We start from the raw sequence: 16,436 nt of genomic DNA, 5'->3' as shown, positions 1-16,436 counted from the left end.
CAGCTTGATAGACATTTTTAATATTGCTCTTGAAGTATTACATACATATCTTTCCTTTTTTCAGACTGACTTGTTATGTAATCCTCATAATTCCTCATGGTGTACTTTTCTAGGGGTAAGAATTGGCAGATGTACTCAAAAGACTTGTAGGAAGACACTCTGCTGCAGAGTTGCAGATCTAAGCAGAATGATTACTTACGTTTCATGTCCAAAAGTGACCAGTGGCAACACTTGAATATTCAGATTGCAGCAGGTGATAGTAAGGAAGCCTGCAATGGTATGAGCAGATGGGTGCTGTGTTTGTCTGTAGCCTCAGGGGCAGAGGTAAAATAGAGAAGCAAAAATAAAAAAATTAATATTGTGTGGGATGCTGCCCTAGAGAGCAGGTACAGACTACATGGCATGTCTGAGCAGCATCCTGTTCCCTCAGCACTGTGGGGTCTCCCTGTTACTTCCTTGACGTGACCATGTCTACTTGGCTGCATCATGGGGAGTCTTCTGCCTTAATCTGCTGCGTCTTCCTAACTGTGGAAAATTTGTACTTAGGCCTCTCACTTCTGCTGCTTGCTTTTCACAGTGTGATCATTGCCACCATTGCTTGCCTTGTGGGGGCCCCTGCTAAGGTACAGGATACTACCCTTGACTTGGTTTCCCTAAATTCAATTCATTCCTTTTTTACATATTTCCTGATGGAACTGAGAGGGCCTTTTAAATCTAGATCCTCAGAGGAGACAGGCTTTCTATTTCCTTTTGTGAATCTGAGCTTTAATTTATATGCATATGTCTGCAGAGCCAAATAAAGGTGAGACTGTGTTGTGAGTCTCCAAAGTTTGTCAGTTTAAATTTTACACAGAAAATAATAACTGGCTCTTTGTCAAATTAGTCTCTTGTGTTCTTATCACTGCTTGTTATTTGGGCTGATTTGATTAAAGCTGGTGGGAGGATACCTATGCATGTTGCTCTTCTGCTCTCATTTGAGCGTGTAGGGGTACTTCATGTAGTTCAGTTCTGCATTTGCAAAGTAGGGATTTACAGCATTCTCCTGCCTCATTGGTTAACAGGTATTGACTCTACATGATTGTGAAAATATACAGAGAATTGCATGATCCTGAACATTTTTTTTCGATCTGCTTGTCTTTCCAGGACTTGCAGAGGGCTCAGATGGCCAGAGAGAAGCTATCAAGTCCATTGAATGTTCTAAAAATAATCAGACACTTCATTGGCTTCATTGCTAGTGCTGTTGGATGCACTGTTGTTCATGTGCATGGTTTTGGAAAGTGATGCTCACAATCAGAGGATTGATTGTTGATCCTTTAGAGCCAGCAAACAGGATTTCTGGGTGCTTACCCTTGAGCACAACAAGCAGGTCTTTTGTCAGCTCATGAAAATGCAGACTACTTAAACTGCAAGTAGCAAGCAATATTACTCTTCAGGGAGGAGAGAGGAAAAGTAATTTTTAAAAGGTATAAAAGTTTATCAGAGTCTTTAGAGGACTTAAGGTGCTATGTTCACATATTTACTGGTTTTTAATGATCCCATCAAAAATACAGTCCTCTTCCATTTTGTTTATCCTCACACTGAGAGCATCTTCCTCTTCTGCTTTGAATGTCCTGAGCTGTGTGGCTGCTGTCCTGCGGTGCCAGGTGGCAGGGTGCGCGGCACGAGTGTTCAGCAGCATTTCTGGAGGTCTTGGGAGGGTGATGGCAGTTGCAATGGTGTGAGTAACCCACAGTCAGGAGTTCAATCTGTTCCTGTGTTATTTTTCTAAAATTATTTGGGGCAGGGAGTTCCTTGCTGGAGCATTACAAACTTCCAGTAGCCATCCCCATTAACTCCCTGGCAGCAAGGTTAAACACTCAAAGCAAGTATCCAAAAATGTACCTATTAGAAAAAAACAAAAGAAAACAACAACAGAGTAATAGGGCTAACAGCAAAAAGTGCAGTGTATTTTGTTCTTTATATAATTATCAGGTGAGGTGTTACCTGACATTCGCTAAATTGGTGGAAAATTTTTAGCAGGATCCTTACTTAAATGCATTGTTTGCCATCAGGAATGTCTTTCCTCTTGAAATGATCTAAAAAAGAATTGGCATTGCTGTAGAAATGTAATACAAGCTTTCATTGTCTATTTTAGCTTCAGTGTAGAGGTGGTTAAGCTGAGCCTGAAATTTTTATAAAATCAGCTTTGTCATCATTTGAGCTTTGACTGTACTCTTGATATATGAGTAAGATGTCTGTCTCCCAGCATATAAATATTCTCCAAATGTGTGCATTTTTAATAGTCTGCCCAAATCCATCTTCATCTCTACCAGAAAGGAGCTACCAGGAAACCAAGATTCATTTTAATCATATATCCTTAATAACATTTTAAGCAGTTAATATTATTAGAGAATACTAGAGATTTATTTATTGGAAGATACAAAAGGATGAGTAGGGGGAAAGCGTGGAATAGGTTTGCTCTTTTTTCGATAAAACTTTAAAACATCAGTGACAACCTATAAAGTAAACATGGCCTTTGACTGTTACGGCTGAAAGAACTACGAATTGACAAGGGCCTTTCAGAAATACCAGTTTTCAGTAGCAATTACTGCAGGTTACACTGTGATCCTCTTAGCTTTCAGGCTTTTTTTTTTTTCCTTTAACCCAGCTGCTTCTGTTGGGAATTTTTCACGTGCTAAACTCAGAGGTTATGATGTCTACAGTCCTAATAATTTTGCTTTTCCCAGTAGTAGTGGAATGAAGTATTTTCAAAGCACAATTTTCAGCCTTAAATATGCCTTCGTAGAACAACACCATTGTTTTTTCTGAGGAGGTGAGTTAAATAGGTTTTAAATCAGCAGAGTGGGACCTGATGTTAAATTATTTTATTGTGAAAATGTTCACAATAAAAAAATGTGAAAAATGTGACTGGATATGAGATGCCTGTGTATTCTTATTTCCAAAATAAAAAGAAAAGAAACCATTTTCACCTGGATGCCTTTATGTTACTTCTGCTCTACGGATAACATTCTAGTTTTCAGAGTTCCTATCTGTTCTTTCTGAGTACAGTTATCTTTTGTGGTTGTGTTGTTGTTGTTGTTTTTGGGTCATGTGTAATTTGTATTTGGAAGCGGGAGTTGTCTGCGTTTGTGTGTGTTGTGTTTTTGTTTTTTTCTTTTTAAAGTATTTATTCTTCCCTCTACCTTGTTAAAGGACATAGAGTTGCATTTAGCTGATGTGTGAAGAACAGGTTCCACACTTGTGTTTTCATTGCTGGCTTTGGTGAGCACTGATGAAAGCAAACAGCAAACCTTGCACTTGTTGGGCTGAGCAGCACCACGCCGGTTCAGTGCTGGCACCTCCTGCAGCATCTGCAGTGAGGTCTAGGCCTCAGCCCGACCTCCTCTCTTGTCTTGTACCTCTTTGCCAAAGCAGGGGGTGGCTGCTCTGGCACTGGGCCAGACAGGGCTGTGGGCAGGCTGGGTTTTCTCCTCCTGGCTCCCTGGGCTGTGGTGTTCCCTTCATTTGGGCTGGTGTCCCCCTGGCTGAGGACAGTAAATGATGGGAGAGGAAGGGAATGGATGGAAGGGGTGTGACACTGGCTCTTACACAGGGTGTTACTTCCCTCCATTCATCCCAGCTGGTCATGTTTCAGTAGGGTGAGGGGGGCTCTCCCCACTTTCTTCTTCCCATTCCTGTGGGTCCCACTGTCCTCGTGGTCATGGGTTTAATGTTAGCTCTGTGCTCTGTGGTTATTTGGTAATTCTTGGTGTCAACATGTGACTCAACTCTGGCCTCTCAGTGCCCTTAGGCACGTATCACAGAGTGTAGTGAGGGCAAAGCAGGCAAAGGGGACAGATTCCTCCTTCTTTGAACTCTTGGTAGTTTGCTGTAGAGGTTGCAGTTGTATTCTTTGAGTGATTTATTGTAACTCTAAATGCAGTGCTAACAAAAGCCACCGTTTTTAATTCTGTGAAGATCTGAGGACCAGCCCCAACAGGGAAGATAAAGATGCATCAAAATTCTCTTCATACAGAGTCAACATCTGAGTGGGACAATTTGTTTTGATGCTGTTCTTATGCTACTGTCTTGTAGGTTTCTGTGTCTGGCTGAAGACCGTGACATGCATTAACATGCAGAAATAAAATAGTGTTCTCTTTATAAAGCCAAAGATGTCATAGGCAAATTTGCCATTTACAGAGTGACCATTATTTGCAAGACTCTGCCCACCACATAAAGACCAGAGAGACTAGATTCTTCTTGATGCACTGGATGTATTCAAAATTAATGAGTAAGAAAAGGTGCATTTTGAAGCAAGGGACTTTAATTGCTATGGAGTCATACTCCATAAATATGGAGAGAAAATTAAGGCAAGTGTTTCTGATGATAGTCTGGCATGATGTGTTCCTGGGCTTTCCAGCTAGATGAGTCTATTTTTGCTAACATTATCTCTTTTGTTGACATCTGGCAGTTTGTAGCTTATGATTTCTTGATGGAGAGGAAAATAATGGGAACTGATTAGGTCCAGGAAAAATCTTTCTTCTTTTGCTACGAATCATAATTTATGTGGCTTGCATGTCTTTGTTACACAGCCAATTAGAGTAAAATGTTTAGTAGTAACTTCTGGTTTGAACTTTAATCTGGAATGCTGTTAAAGAACTCTTAAGAAATAAACTAATTTTGTGCATGTGCACAAGCCATTGGGGTAGGTTGAACGTGTGTTGGAGAGGGGAAGAAGATAAAACCTCTTGGCAGGAATCTTGGACAGCAATTGTGGTGTATCGTTAATTGCAGTAATTACCAAGCAGTTCTGAAATTCCCAACTCCTGGTTTCCAGGTGCGTCAGTATGGCATTATGCAGAGGTGGTGGGTTTGTGTCAAAACCCAGTGTTACTGGCCTCTTTTTTTAACTTCTGAGAAAACCTCTAGTCCTGTCAATCCCAAGGTGACTGCAGTTCATCTGGAGAGCAGGAGGTCCATTGTCCTTCTCCTTATATATGTTTGAACTTATATGTTGTTCACAACAGACAAACTTGTGTAAAGAATACGAATAACTCTCTTTTTTTCTTCATATTATTTTAAAACTTCCTTATTTTTCACTATTTTACAGAATAATTATGAAGTGAACATTATGTGTCTTTCTGGTTATATTGTTTATAGTGGTTGTTTCCAAAGCTTCTCTTGATCTTCCTGTCTATAAAACACATGTAACCAGCAAGATGTTTTGGTATAAACTATGTAACAGCTTGCAAAATATTTTAATACTCCCAGTGTTTTAAAACTTGCTTCTGCTCTTTGGGTTACCTGCTTTGCAGCAGCTCTCTTCCTCTGCTGGAGAAACTGGCCTGAGTGGATTTATTGATTTTTGTCTTGTATACTAAATGGATATCACATGGAAACCATTTACTGGTTAAAGTTTTACTTTGCTTTGTCCCTGGGTCAGTTGCATTTCCACAACCCTGTTGTTTTTTGTAGGTGTTGTTGACATGTTGATTTATGAACTTCCTGTATTTAAATGTTATATACAGGGAACTCTGCCTGGATATGAGGTACTGAGGGGGAAAAGAGCATCGTGCTTGGCTGCTTACCTGGCCCGTTTGCCTGTACATAATGGAGACCAAGGAAGAGAAGAAAGAACGAAGACAAGGCTATTTTGCTCGGTAAGGTTACAGGGTTTATTTCAATGTTGATTAAAATATGGAACTCTTAATTCTGCCTTTCTCACAAGGCCTTACAATTTTTCAAGTTTGTATAAAAATGAAGCATTATGTATCCAGAAAAGTGCTTTCCTAGCTGTGTCCCTAATGTTGGAGTGCATTTGCTTTTTCCATTTGGGTAGTGGAGATAACGTGAATCGTAATTGTTGATTTTGACACAAAACTGTTCTTGGGTTCTCAGTTGCAAATTGCACTGCATTTGAGCTTCCAGCATCCAGTTCCTAAAGAGAGTTTATAAAAACACTAAGTGTCCTACCTAAAGTTTGTCTGATTTCAAATGAAGCACAGACTAAGTAGTATTATCTCATAGAGCAAGATCAGCTAAGAAAGGGTAGTTACATGCTGATAGGTGAAGCTGTCTGGGCTGTATCATCATTATAAATACAAGTGATGCTTTTTCAATAATTTTTATTATTTGGAATTAATGATTGGTGATTTTTTAAGAAATAAGTGATGTTGATTTCCTAATAACTTGTCTTTGTTAATTTAACAAGTCCGTAATCATCTCTGAACTGTGATGTACAAGGAGAACCAAAGCTCACTTTTGGGAGAGTAGGAGGGGGAAGAAATCAGTGTAGAAAATGTCTTTGACTCAAAGGTACTTTCTGCACCATTGAAGAGGAAAAGTGTATGCCCTCTCCACTCTGTACTAAATAACTATTATTGAAACTACACTAAAACACTACCCTGAGTGCATTACAGACATCTAAATACATGCCTGTCACACTATTTAGAAGTAGTAGCATGAATAATGTTACAGCACTTTTTTTTATTGCTGTTCAGGTCGTACATAGTAGTGGCTAGAGGCTTGAGGAAGTTTTGTGGTGAAGGTGTGTTAATGCCAGGTAACTTGCTTTCCATTTGAAGAAATGTAATTATGTTGGTGTTGACAGAAAAGAGTGGTACAGTTTGGGATTTTGAGAAGGGAGAATAAACAATGGCACCTATAGCAGACAAGGTATCATGTAGAATAAAGCAGAAGTAGCTGAGGAGATTGTACTGAGGAACAAGTAATTTCTTGTCAAGGAAGACTTAGGCTTTGAGAGAGATGTCTGAGTAAGATGCTTTAGTATTGAAGAGAATGTTTTTAGTCCTTTCCAAATTCTGTCTGCTAAACGAAATGAAAAGCCACAAGAGGCTTTCAGCAAAGTCCTTGACACATTATTTAAATCTGTTTTGCAGCTTTCTCATATCAGCTGTGGCTATTCTCTTTTAAAAATTCACAGGGGCAGTGTGTCTTGTATGGGCACAGGACACTAGACAAGGGTCAAAAGGACCTGAAATTAATTTTTTGTTCTAGCACTTACCTGCTATGTAACTCTGACTAGATCATCTGTCTCTTCCCTTTCTGGCTTGCGTCTTTTTCCTTTATGTAGGTCACAGGCCATTAAGTGAAGTTCCCGCTCTAAACAAACCCATGTATAATTACTACAAGAGTGTTCTTGCAGACCCTCAAGTAATTTTTAATAGAAGCTGAAGTAGGTGAGAAGGTGGTATGCCCACCTCACCTTCATGTACATTGTCTACATGCACAGTCAGGGACAGAAGCGGAACTGAATTTACACGTCGTTGATTTTAATCTAGCATCTTAAGTCAAGCATGCTTCCTCTAGTAAGCAGGTGTCCCAGCGTGTTCCAGATAAATGGTTTGAGTGCTTTACATCATGACCCATGTAAATGTCATGTGAGTACCTGAAAATAACAGCTTATAATGCCTTTAGTCCAGCGTAGGGCAACAAAGATGATTAAGGGAGTGGAGCATCTCCCTTATGAAGAAAGGCTGAGGGAGCTGGGGCTCTTTAGTTTGGAGAAGAGGAGACTGAGGGGTGACCTTATTAATGTTTATAAATATATAAAGGGTGAGTGCCATGAGGATGGAGTCAGGCTCTTCTCAGTGGCAAACAATGATAGGACAAGGGGCAATGGGATCAAGCTGGAACACAAGAGGTTCCACTTAAATTTGAGAAAGAACTTCTTCTCAGTGAGGGTAACAGAGCACTGGAACAGGCTACCCAGGGAGGTTGTGGAGTCTCCTTCCCTGGAGACATTCAAAGCCCGCCTGGACACATTCCTGTGCGACCTCACCTAGGCGTTCCTGCTCCAGCAGGGGGATTGGACTAGATGATCTTTTGAGGTCCCTTCCAATCCCAAACATACTGTGATACTGTGATACTGTGATACAAAGGAGTTCTAACAATGTCCCTACATTTTTTTTTCAGCTTCTAAAAATTTCACTTTTGACTAGGTGTAGACAGAAGTTCCCAGCTTAGGTACCTGATATTAGGATGCCAATATAAATTCATCAGGTGTTGTGGCTGAGACGGGCAAACGACATAGACTAAGTTCTTCCAGGATGAAAGTAGTACATGCCATTTATTGCCACAAGTGCGTTTTTATACAGTTTTACCAATTCATGTGTCTCTTCACATGACTTGGTAACATCTCATTGGCTATTTTTGCTATCAGTGTTACTCTTCTACTCCCTTCTCTCTCACGGGTACATCCTTAACATCTCTGGATACTCCTTTACTTCCATCTTTCTCATGGGTAGGCCTTAATATCTTCAAGGCTAATTTCTGTTGCCATGCCCTCCATCAGGGAATCCAAGGACCCACCATAGTCCCCCACAATCAGGTACATGCTTTGATGTTGCTGTCAATTTTGGTTGCTTTGTGGACACCTGTTCTGTCCTTAAATTTAAGCACCCAAATTTAATATGATCTGGCCCTCATATTTTGTGTGCTACTTCAAACACCCTGATTTTCCTGCCAGCTTGGACTCATATTTGTTAAGCCAAGAGCACAAGCTTAGCTGATTCTGCAACACATGCACTCCTCTACTTCCTTTACTGTTTTTTATCACCCCTTACCTCTTATTACTGTTACATTTTGTTAGTCGAAGATAATAATAGTATTTACAGAATCTACATTTATGTATAGTAAACATCCTTATGAGACAAAGACTCTCCCCACTCCGTATCTGAATCTCGTTATTTTTGCTTGTGATCAGATTTTCATGGGAGAAGACTTTACTCCTTAGCAGGGAAGAGAATGGGAAAGGGGGTTAGATGTTTTGCCAGCACAAGGGAAAACTCTGCTCGATGGTGGGAGAGTGGGGAAAAGGGCTCTGCTCCACCCAGGGCTGAGAAGAAGGATCCTGCTTATATTCTGGTTAGAAGGAAGAAAATTTATATATTAAATGCTGATGAAATAACATGGTTTGTAGCTAACTTGCGGACTATATTAATGAAAACGCACAATTGTTAATAATCTTAAATGTGAGGGGAAAGGTTGTTGTGGTATTAACAAGGACAGAGGCATTAACTAAAAAATGGGAGATGATGGCTCATTCTCTTAATTTCCTGCTAACAGAAACACAAGTTCTCTGTGCTCAGAGCAAGGGAGCATGTGGGCGTGAACAGCGGAACGAGCAGCAGCCTCGCTGCCCTGCCAGCATCCTGACCTGTCTGAGTTCTCATCAGAAGTGGCTTTTGGCCCTCCTGAGCAGCTTTTGGTAGGGGTGGTGCTCAGTGTCTGACTAGCATTAGCAATTGTGGGAAAGGTTGGTTTGAGAACCCCAAAATACTTGAAGTGGTTAGCATGGTGGTAGTTGTGTGCTGAAAAAACAGCTCCTGAATTGCCAGAGAGGGAGCAGGATTAACATGAAATAACTGTCTGCATCTCTATCCCAAAAATTTAGTGTTGCAAATAAGCTCATTTAAACATTTATCCTTCAAAATATTTAAAATTTATCTGTAGAAGAGAGCCACCCGGTCATCGTGTATTTCCACTACAGATCTTCATGGTCTGAGTGCCTGAGTCGTCCCAGGTTTCTTCCCCTTCCTGTTGTGAGTGAAGCTGAAATAAAAACCTCACCATCCATTTTTTGCTTCTTACCGAATGCTGCTTTACCCACTGTGTTTTGTGGTGAAGGGCTTATTTTTTTGTCTTGGTTTGCAAGAAATGAAACAAGTAACTTTTCAAGCAAATTAGAAATCTCTACAAAACTTTTTAAAGACCAATTTAAATTCCATATGCAGGCAAGACGGTACAGCTTGTGGGAGTTTAACAGGCAAGAAGTAAAAGAGTAACATGCAGGCATAAATTTCTCTTATGCAATAGGTCCTTATTTAAAACTGCTACTCCTACTTAAAGACTATTCTGTGTAGTTTGAGTTTCTTGCCTAATTCTTCAAGCCTTGTTTTTAGACTCTTCTGTTGATTTCTGTGTCATTAGCTCCCAAATGGACCAATATTACCCCAGCTCTTGCAAAGAACTGTCTCCTCTTGCTGTGAAGTCTGTCTTGGTATCTAGCAAGTCCAAAAATAAATGGTACAGTGTGTTATAGATGTACAATGGCACATCTATGTGTATTGGGTCCTTGACTATAATGTGACATTATGTACTTTTTATTGTGATTATGTCCCCTTGAACGCTGGTACCATTTCCCTCTGCTTGCACTCCCTTTATCTTCCCTGTCTCCTCAGAGAATGGAGAACCTCTTGGTTTTCCCCTGCCCATATCATAGGGTCAAATTCAGAGGTGTGTTACCTAGTGAAATGAATAGCTATCAAGATTTTAATGTAAAAAGAAACTACCAAGATGAGTGACATATGTCATGTGTAAAGAATTGCCTTGGATATAAGTTGGTAGGCTGGAACACTGAACATACAGCTTGAAACTGGAATTGCTTTGCATGTGCTATTGTATGATACTCGATATATTTAGACAAGAAGGTCTAGGAGATGAGAAATCATAAGGAAAGAATTTTGAGTAGTTTTCTGAAGGATTGACAAAAGGCGCTCTTTTAGTTTCAAGTTTTCTGTCTCTCTTAATGTTCTTGACTGTGAGTTACTCAGCATTCTCCATGCTTTATATGATCTGTCTATGATCTTTGTCAAGTAGCTCTCTATTAGTTTGTTAACAGAGAACAACAAATAAATAGTGCTGTATTTGAAAAAATGTTACTTTTCAATAGACGACAGAGATTCTTACATTAGTATTATTAATAGTTATGAGTCCAACTTGTGATGACCTTCATCTGAAGAGTGCTGTATAGAGATGAACCATAAAACTGATACTTATATTGAATTATTTTTTAATAGTTTCCAGGGAATTACAAATGTTAGTTCTTGGTCTCTTTTTTTTTTTTTTTTGGTCACCACTGAGAGCCAGGTTTCTGAAGTCAAGGGTGAAGTGCTTATATTAGGGAAAATATTCTCACTGGGATTTGGGTGCTTTTGTGTTTACTTAATTTACATTGGTCTTGTTACCATCATTCTTTCAAAAAAAGACTACATAAATGTCTGGGACATGCTTTAAGCCCCCCTCTGAGTAGACAGAGACTCCCTTTAGCTCCAGATTGCTAATACTCTGTCGGAACCTGAAGCCAGTTGTACAACCTGATGTTCACCTCCTGGTGCCTTATGGTGTGAGTATTTAAGGGAAATAAAGGAATTCATGGCATGTTTCAATTTAGTTTAGATTCTTGGCTTAGATAAATTTACATTCATACAGATTAAGATTTGTACATGAAAACCAAGATTTTAAAAAGTTATGTAGAGAGTGTTTAGTACAGTTATCATTTACTTGTTAGCAGGCTCTAATTTAGAGCTTTTTTTCTTCTCCTAATTAATACCTAAAACTAAGTAAAACAAACTATACAACAAATGCTATACAACATTCTAATCACATTGGTTGTTTATGGCCTAACCTTAACTTTCCTATTAAACATTCACAATCCATGACAGCAGGAATCATTAATGCATCAGTGCTGAGCTGTAAACAGCCAGAGTCTGGAAAGTGTAGCTGGAGAAGGAGACATCTGTACTTGTTGTATTGTTATGGTCTTTCCCTGGTCCTTGCTGGTGGCTGCTGTTGGAGGCAGGATATTGGCTTGCACGGACCCTTGGTCTGACGTACTGTGATCACTCCTTTGTTCAGTCTTCTGCGTTTTATAAACTCACAGGTTTATAAACTTCTAATTGGGATTTCTCTGGCTTTGTTCTGTTATATTCCCGTGTTCAGTATTGGTATAGTTCTTATTTTTCATTCCTGTGGCTGTTAAGACATAAGAAGACAATGACATGAGAAAAATGGGAATAAATATAATAATGGGAAATAATGAGAAAAATGGGGGAAAAAGAGGAAATGTGTGGAAGGGGAGGATATCAGTAGTGGCTAGGAAGGAGGGAAACCCAGATAAGGAATATATGCATAGACATACTTTCTTGAGGGCATCTGCTATATGTGAGACTTTGTCATAGGTTTTTGTATTAGGTGCTTTTCTTATTGACCAGACTCATCATATCCACTCAACAGGCTTCAAATGTCCGTTGCTCCTCAAATCACTGTTTCTCCAGTCGTCTCCTTGCAATTGTTCTTGCTCTGCTGAGCCAAAGTGTTGATGTTTATTCAGGTTTCCTGTAGCACCCATAATTTAGTTTTTGCTTTTAGAAGGAAAAGTTTCCACACATTGTTTTTAAAACAAACCATTGTGGAGATTTATCTTGGGCGTGAAGAATAGTCAAGCCAAGATCCTGGAGATGCTTAAACTTTTTTAAATGACTCTAGGAAATAATACATCATTTCAGCTCATCTGTATAATGGAAGTTTCTTAGCACTGCTTCCAGGCATATAAACATTACCTCATAATCCTATTACCGAAACTAAAAACAGTATTGAGTTTGACTCGTATTGTTTTGACCAATAACATGTATGGCTGAGGTGATTTATTTTCTAAGAAAAAGCTGAAGATATCACTACAGATTTATGGCGTGCAATGGATATTATATTCTCTGTTATTTAGGAGTATATGTGGGGGATAGTTGATTTGCTATGTTGGGTGCTGAGAGAAGCTGTAAAATATTTTCTGAAACATACAGCACCGTGATTTGCCTTCCAGTTACCTAAAACGGAGGGGTTTCAATGTTTTCAGCAGACTTTCCGCCTGCTGCTGTGTAGGTTAGTATTTCAGCTGTCCTTTGCAACCATTGCAGTTTTCAGACATTAAAGAATGTCTAGAATGTCACAGGCAGCAGCACAAGGAGCGTTTGAGTAGAGTTTTGGGAGGCTGATCATGTCCTTCAGATGCTTGAGAGACACTTGCTCTTCATTGCTTATAAACCTACTGTTGTATATATAATAAATGTGGATTTTTTCTTTTTATCATTGGTGTAAACCTGGAGAATGAGAGTTGGGGGAAAATTGAACCTGCTTTTTGCAAAGAGTGTTGGAGAACAGGGGAAAAGTGTGTTGAGCAGTTGCTTATCTTGGGAAAGGTTTCTTCATCTTGCATGCCTGTTGCTTTCTGGACTTTGAGGTTTTTATATTGACGGTCTTGTAATTCTGTGGTGCAGGATGAGAGTCAGCAGAAGAGCATGAATTACTGTTGTCTACTTAGCCTATGAATCGCAGAATTATTCCCAATGTGATTGCTTCTTCTGGGAAGCATAAATAAGACAGTGGTTTGTACAGTCTCAGTTCTTTCCAGTGCTTTCATCCTCAAGAGTACTGGAGTAATTTAGGATTGAAGAAGAATTTTGTTATTGGATAAGAGAGTTAGTGAAAGTATATAATGGGGCCCTGAGGCTTTCTTCAGAGTTTCTCAAAGTTTTCCAGTAGAAGAAATGCTATTTATGGAGATAAAAAGCTTGCGTAAGACGGGAAACATGGTTAATCTCCTCAGCCGTTCACTTCCCCGTGCATGTGAAGTGAGACTGGGTAACAGTGTGGGCTCTGTATAAAGAGGCTTTTTTTTTTTTAGGAAAGGGAAGAAAGCAAGAGTTTCACAATGTTCTTGATATCTTTGAGGGCTGTATCACAGTATATATAGACAAGAGAGTTTCTGTTTATTTAATCTTCAAACGTGCTGTCTCATACCAGCAATTTCAGAATTTTCACTAATCACCTTGCTAGATATGTATACAGCTGGCTTGTTTGGCAGCAAGCATAAAATGACTTTATATTTACTTGTCCCAAAGGGACATTTGGATGTCTTGTATCAGCCTTTAAAAAGAAACCGGAAAAAAAAAAAAAAAAACTTATTTAGTCTCATTTTTAGAACATAAATAGTTACACGATAGACTTTTTGATGTGGGGGTCTGTGCAGTTTTGATAAGAGTTGCTATTAACATAGTAATAATGTATTTTGTCTTCCTCCCCTTCCCTGTGGCCCACAGCCGTATGTGCCAGTGCAAATTTAGCATTAATACTTGGCAGATGTGTAGTTCCGCTGTCAATTTAAAGCAATGCTGTGTAAGATGCTATCAAAAGAGGTGGTTCCACTCAGCCTCCTGCTTTTGCCACAACTCTTACAGATGGCAGAGTTTCTGCTATCAAGGAGATGCTGTGGCCTGAGAGCCAGTTCCAGAAGCAGCCACAGTTGTGTTTAAGTGACATGGAGGCACACACCTAAAGAGATAATTAATTGTACTGACTTCTGGTGGTGCTGTTAATCATCGCTTGCTCATGCTCTGGGAGATCGCAGCTGTTCTCCCACCTTGTGGCAGCAGCCCTGGTCAGCTCTCCTGTGCCTTGTGCCACATCATGGTGGGGAGTGGGGTGTACAGTGTTTTGAGAAGGAGAAGAGTCAGCATCATGAGATATGTTAGAGTTTGCTGGACTGAAGTAAACCCAGGCTGATAAGAAGCTGGACATGCGCCTTGGGGGCTGGTGTTTCTGGCCCACAGATGAAGCTGCGTGCCTTGTATCTGCTGCCATGATTCAAGACTTGCCTTTTTGTTTCTGCCATGTGCCATGCTACATCGGATTGTTGGTTTGGCTGGTGGGATGGCCTGTTTCTGGTATTGGTGCTGCACGTTTAAAGAGAAAGATACGAATGATACTAGTAGAATGTGCTTTTGGAGAGGGGCAGTTTTTCCCCTCTCACTGAGAGATTGCAAAGTATTATGTAGCTATTATAACTAAGGGAATTCTGTTGGTAAGAGAAGAAATGCTGTGGATCATATTTAAACAATTAGTTGCATGTGCTGTAGTTTCTGCTGCCTTCCCTGGGGCTTTGCACAGGGTAAGAGGCTGTGTTGGTATTCCTGACAGTGTTAGGTTCCCTGTGGTGCCAGGCTGGTAAGCTGTTGTGCTCTCAGCATTAATCCAGCTTCCAGACTGGGTTTGGACAGGATTTCTCCCCACCTTGCCCTGCTCCTGCCAATCTGATTAGGGGAAGCTGGGTTAAAAGTGTAGATTTGTGGTGGTCATTTTCTGTCCTACTCTGTAGTCTGGGCAGGGAGTGTTTCCTAGGACCATCTGAAATGTAAGCTTGTATGTTAGCTATGCTTTCTTATGCAATTCCACTGAAGTCTATGGGATTTGTCCTATTGATTTGTGTGAGAGAAAATCCCAAGGAGAGCAGCAGAACTGGTTAGGAATTTGGGGAGGAGGGAGAGAATTGTCCTTATGCTGGAAAACCTTTGTAATGTAAATGAGCTATAAATCATCTCTCTCTCTCTCTTAATGCACTGAGTATTTTCCTGTCAGACAGCAGTCTCTGGCACAGAAAACTTATATTTGTATAACACTTAATGTACTGATAACAACTCTAATGTTTTACTACTGTTTTTCTGCAGTGGCTGTTTTTGTTTCAGTAGATGTAAACTTAACATCTAGCCAATCAGAAGTAAACTTAGTTTAAATTATATTTTATGTTTTTGACATAACAATGCATTTCTGTCAGCTGCTGGATTTTTGCTTTCGATAATGCTTCCATAAATATATGCCTTCGAGGTGTTAATCACATGTTTCAATCAGACTGTCTTTAAAAATGAAATCTCCTTAAGCAGAAGATGTATCCTTATGTTCACTGTCTGCGTTAAAAAGATGATGCCCCTCTTTCCACCTGGATCACAGCAGGTGCTGCATGTAGCAGTTCGCTTGCCTGAGGCTGAGAAAGGTTTTTTGTGTTTTGTGTTACAGATGCTGCCAAAAAGCCTTTTTGGCAATCCCGTAGAGTGTCTTAAAACTGCAGCATGTGACTCTGGTCCCATGAACTGATGCCTTTGAGCAAATTTTATGCATATGAAGAATCATACTGTTGGCTTTAACAGGATGGTGACAGCAGCTAGCAGAATAGAGCTGTAGCAAGGGTGGTGGAGCAGGTCCAAGGCACTGCTGCTGTGGGGTGAAACACTGGGGCAGCCAGAGGAGGGGAGGCTAGCAGCTCCCCATACATGTAGCAGGGATAGGACTAGCGTGCCAGGACGCTTCCCTTCCCAGCCCAGAAGGGAATGGGCAGAGGGGAACGGGGTATCACAGAGCACCTGCCTTATCTGGCCCCAGCCGGCCGAGTTTGCTGGGAGGCTGTTGTCCTTGGACGCAGCAGGGCACTGAAGATATCTGGTGGCTTCTCCCCACCACCCTCCTGTTCCGCTTCTGCAGGGTGGAGGCAGCGGTTGGCCTCTGTGCGTGTGTGTGCTGCCAGGAGCCAGGACGCTCAGTGCTAAGCAGATGAGCTGCCTTGTGACATCAGGTTCAAGAGCACTGAAACTTTCTGGTTTCCTCAGCTTATTATTCTAGTTCGGTGTTTGCCTGAAGTGTGATGAGACCTGGACTCACAGAGTCTAGAGAATGTGAGAATGTAGATGGAGCAGAACCTCTTGTGTTCTTCTGTTGCCTCGTCACGCTGATGGAGAGCAAGATTTACTTCTTGCCTTTGCCTTTCCCTGGTAGTAATATCTGCTTCTTCCAACTGTAAATATATTAATCACAAGTTAGAACTTTCAGCTGAA

The 16,436-nt window shown here is 40.4% G+C and overlaps 1 protein-coding gene across 5 annotated transcripts in view; it reads left to right on the top strand.

Annotated features, from left to right (window-relative positions):
- The window catches only part of NCOA7 (nuclear receptor coactivator 7), a 93,030-nt gene that overhangs the window by 18,825 nt on the left and 57,769 nt on the right, over positions 1-16,436 (top strand). For all 5 annotated transcript variants that reach the window (XM_065833953.2, XM_065833956.2, XM_065833957.2 and 2 more), the window contains exon 2: positions 5,508-5,639. In XM_065833953.2, the coding sequence (XP_065690025.2) occupies positions 5,590-5,639 (50 nt within the window). In that variant the 5' untranslated portion in view covers positions 5,508-5,589. The remainder of the gene's footprint in view (positions 1-5,507; positions 5,640-16,436) is intronic.

The sequence above is a fragment of the Patagioenas fasciata genome, chromosome 3 (genome assembly GCF_037038585.1).
Source record: "Patagioenas fasciata isolate bPatFas1 chromosome 3, bPatFas1.hap1, whole genome shotgun sequence".
Lineage (NCBI taxonomy): Eukaryota > Metazoa > Chordata > Aves > Columbiformes > Columbidae > Patagioenas > Patagioenas fasciata.
Note: the sequence above shows the minus strand (reverse complement) of the source record. Positions and strands in the feature narration are given on the sequence as shown.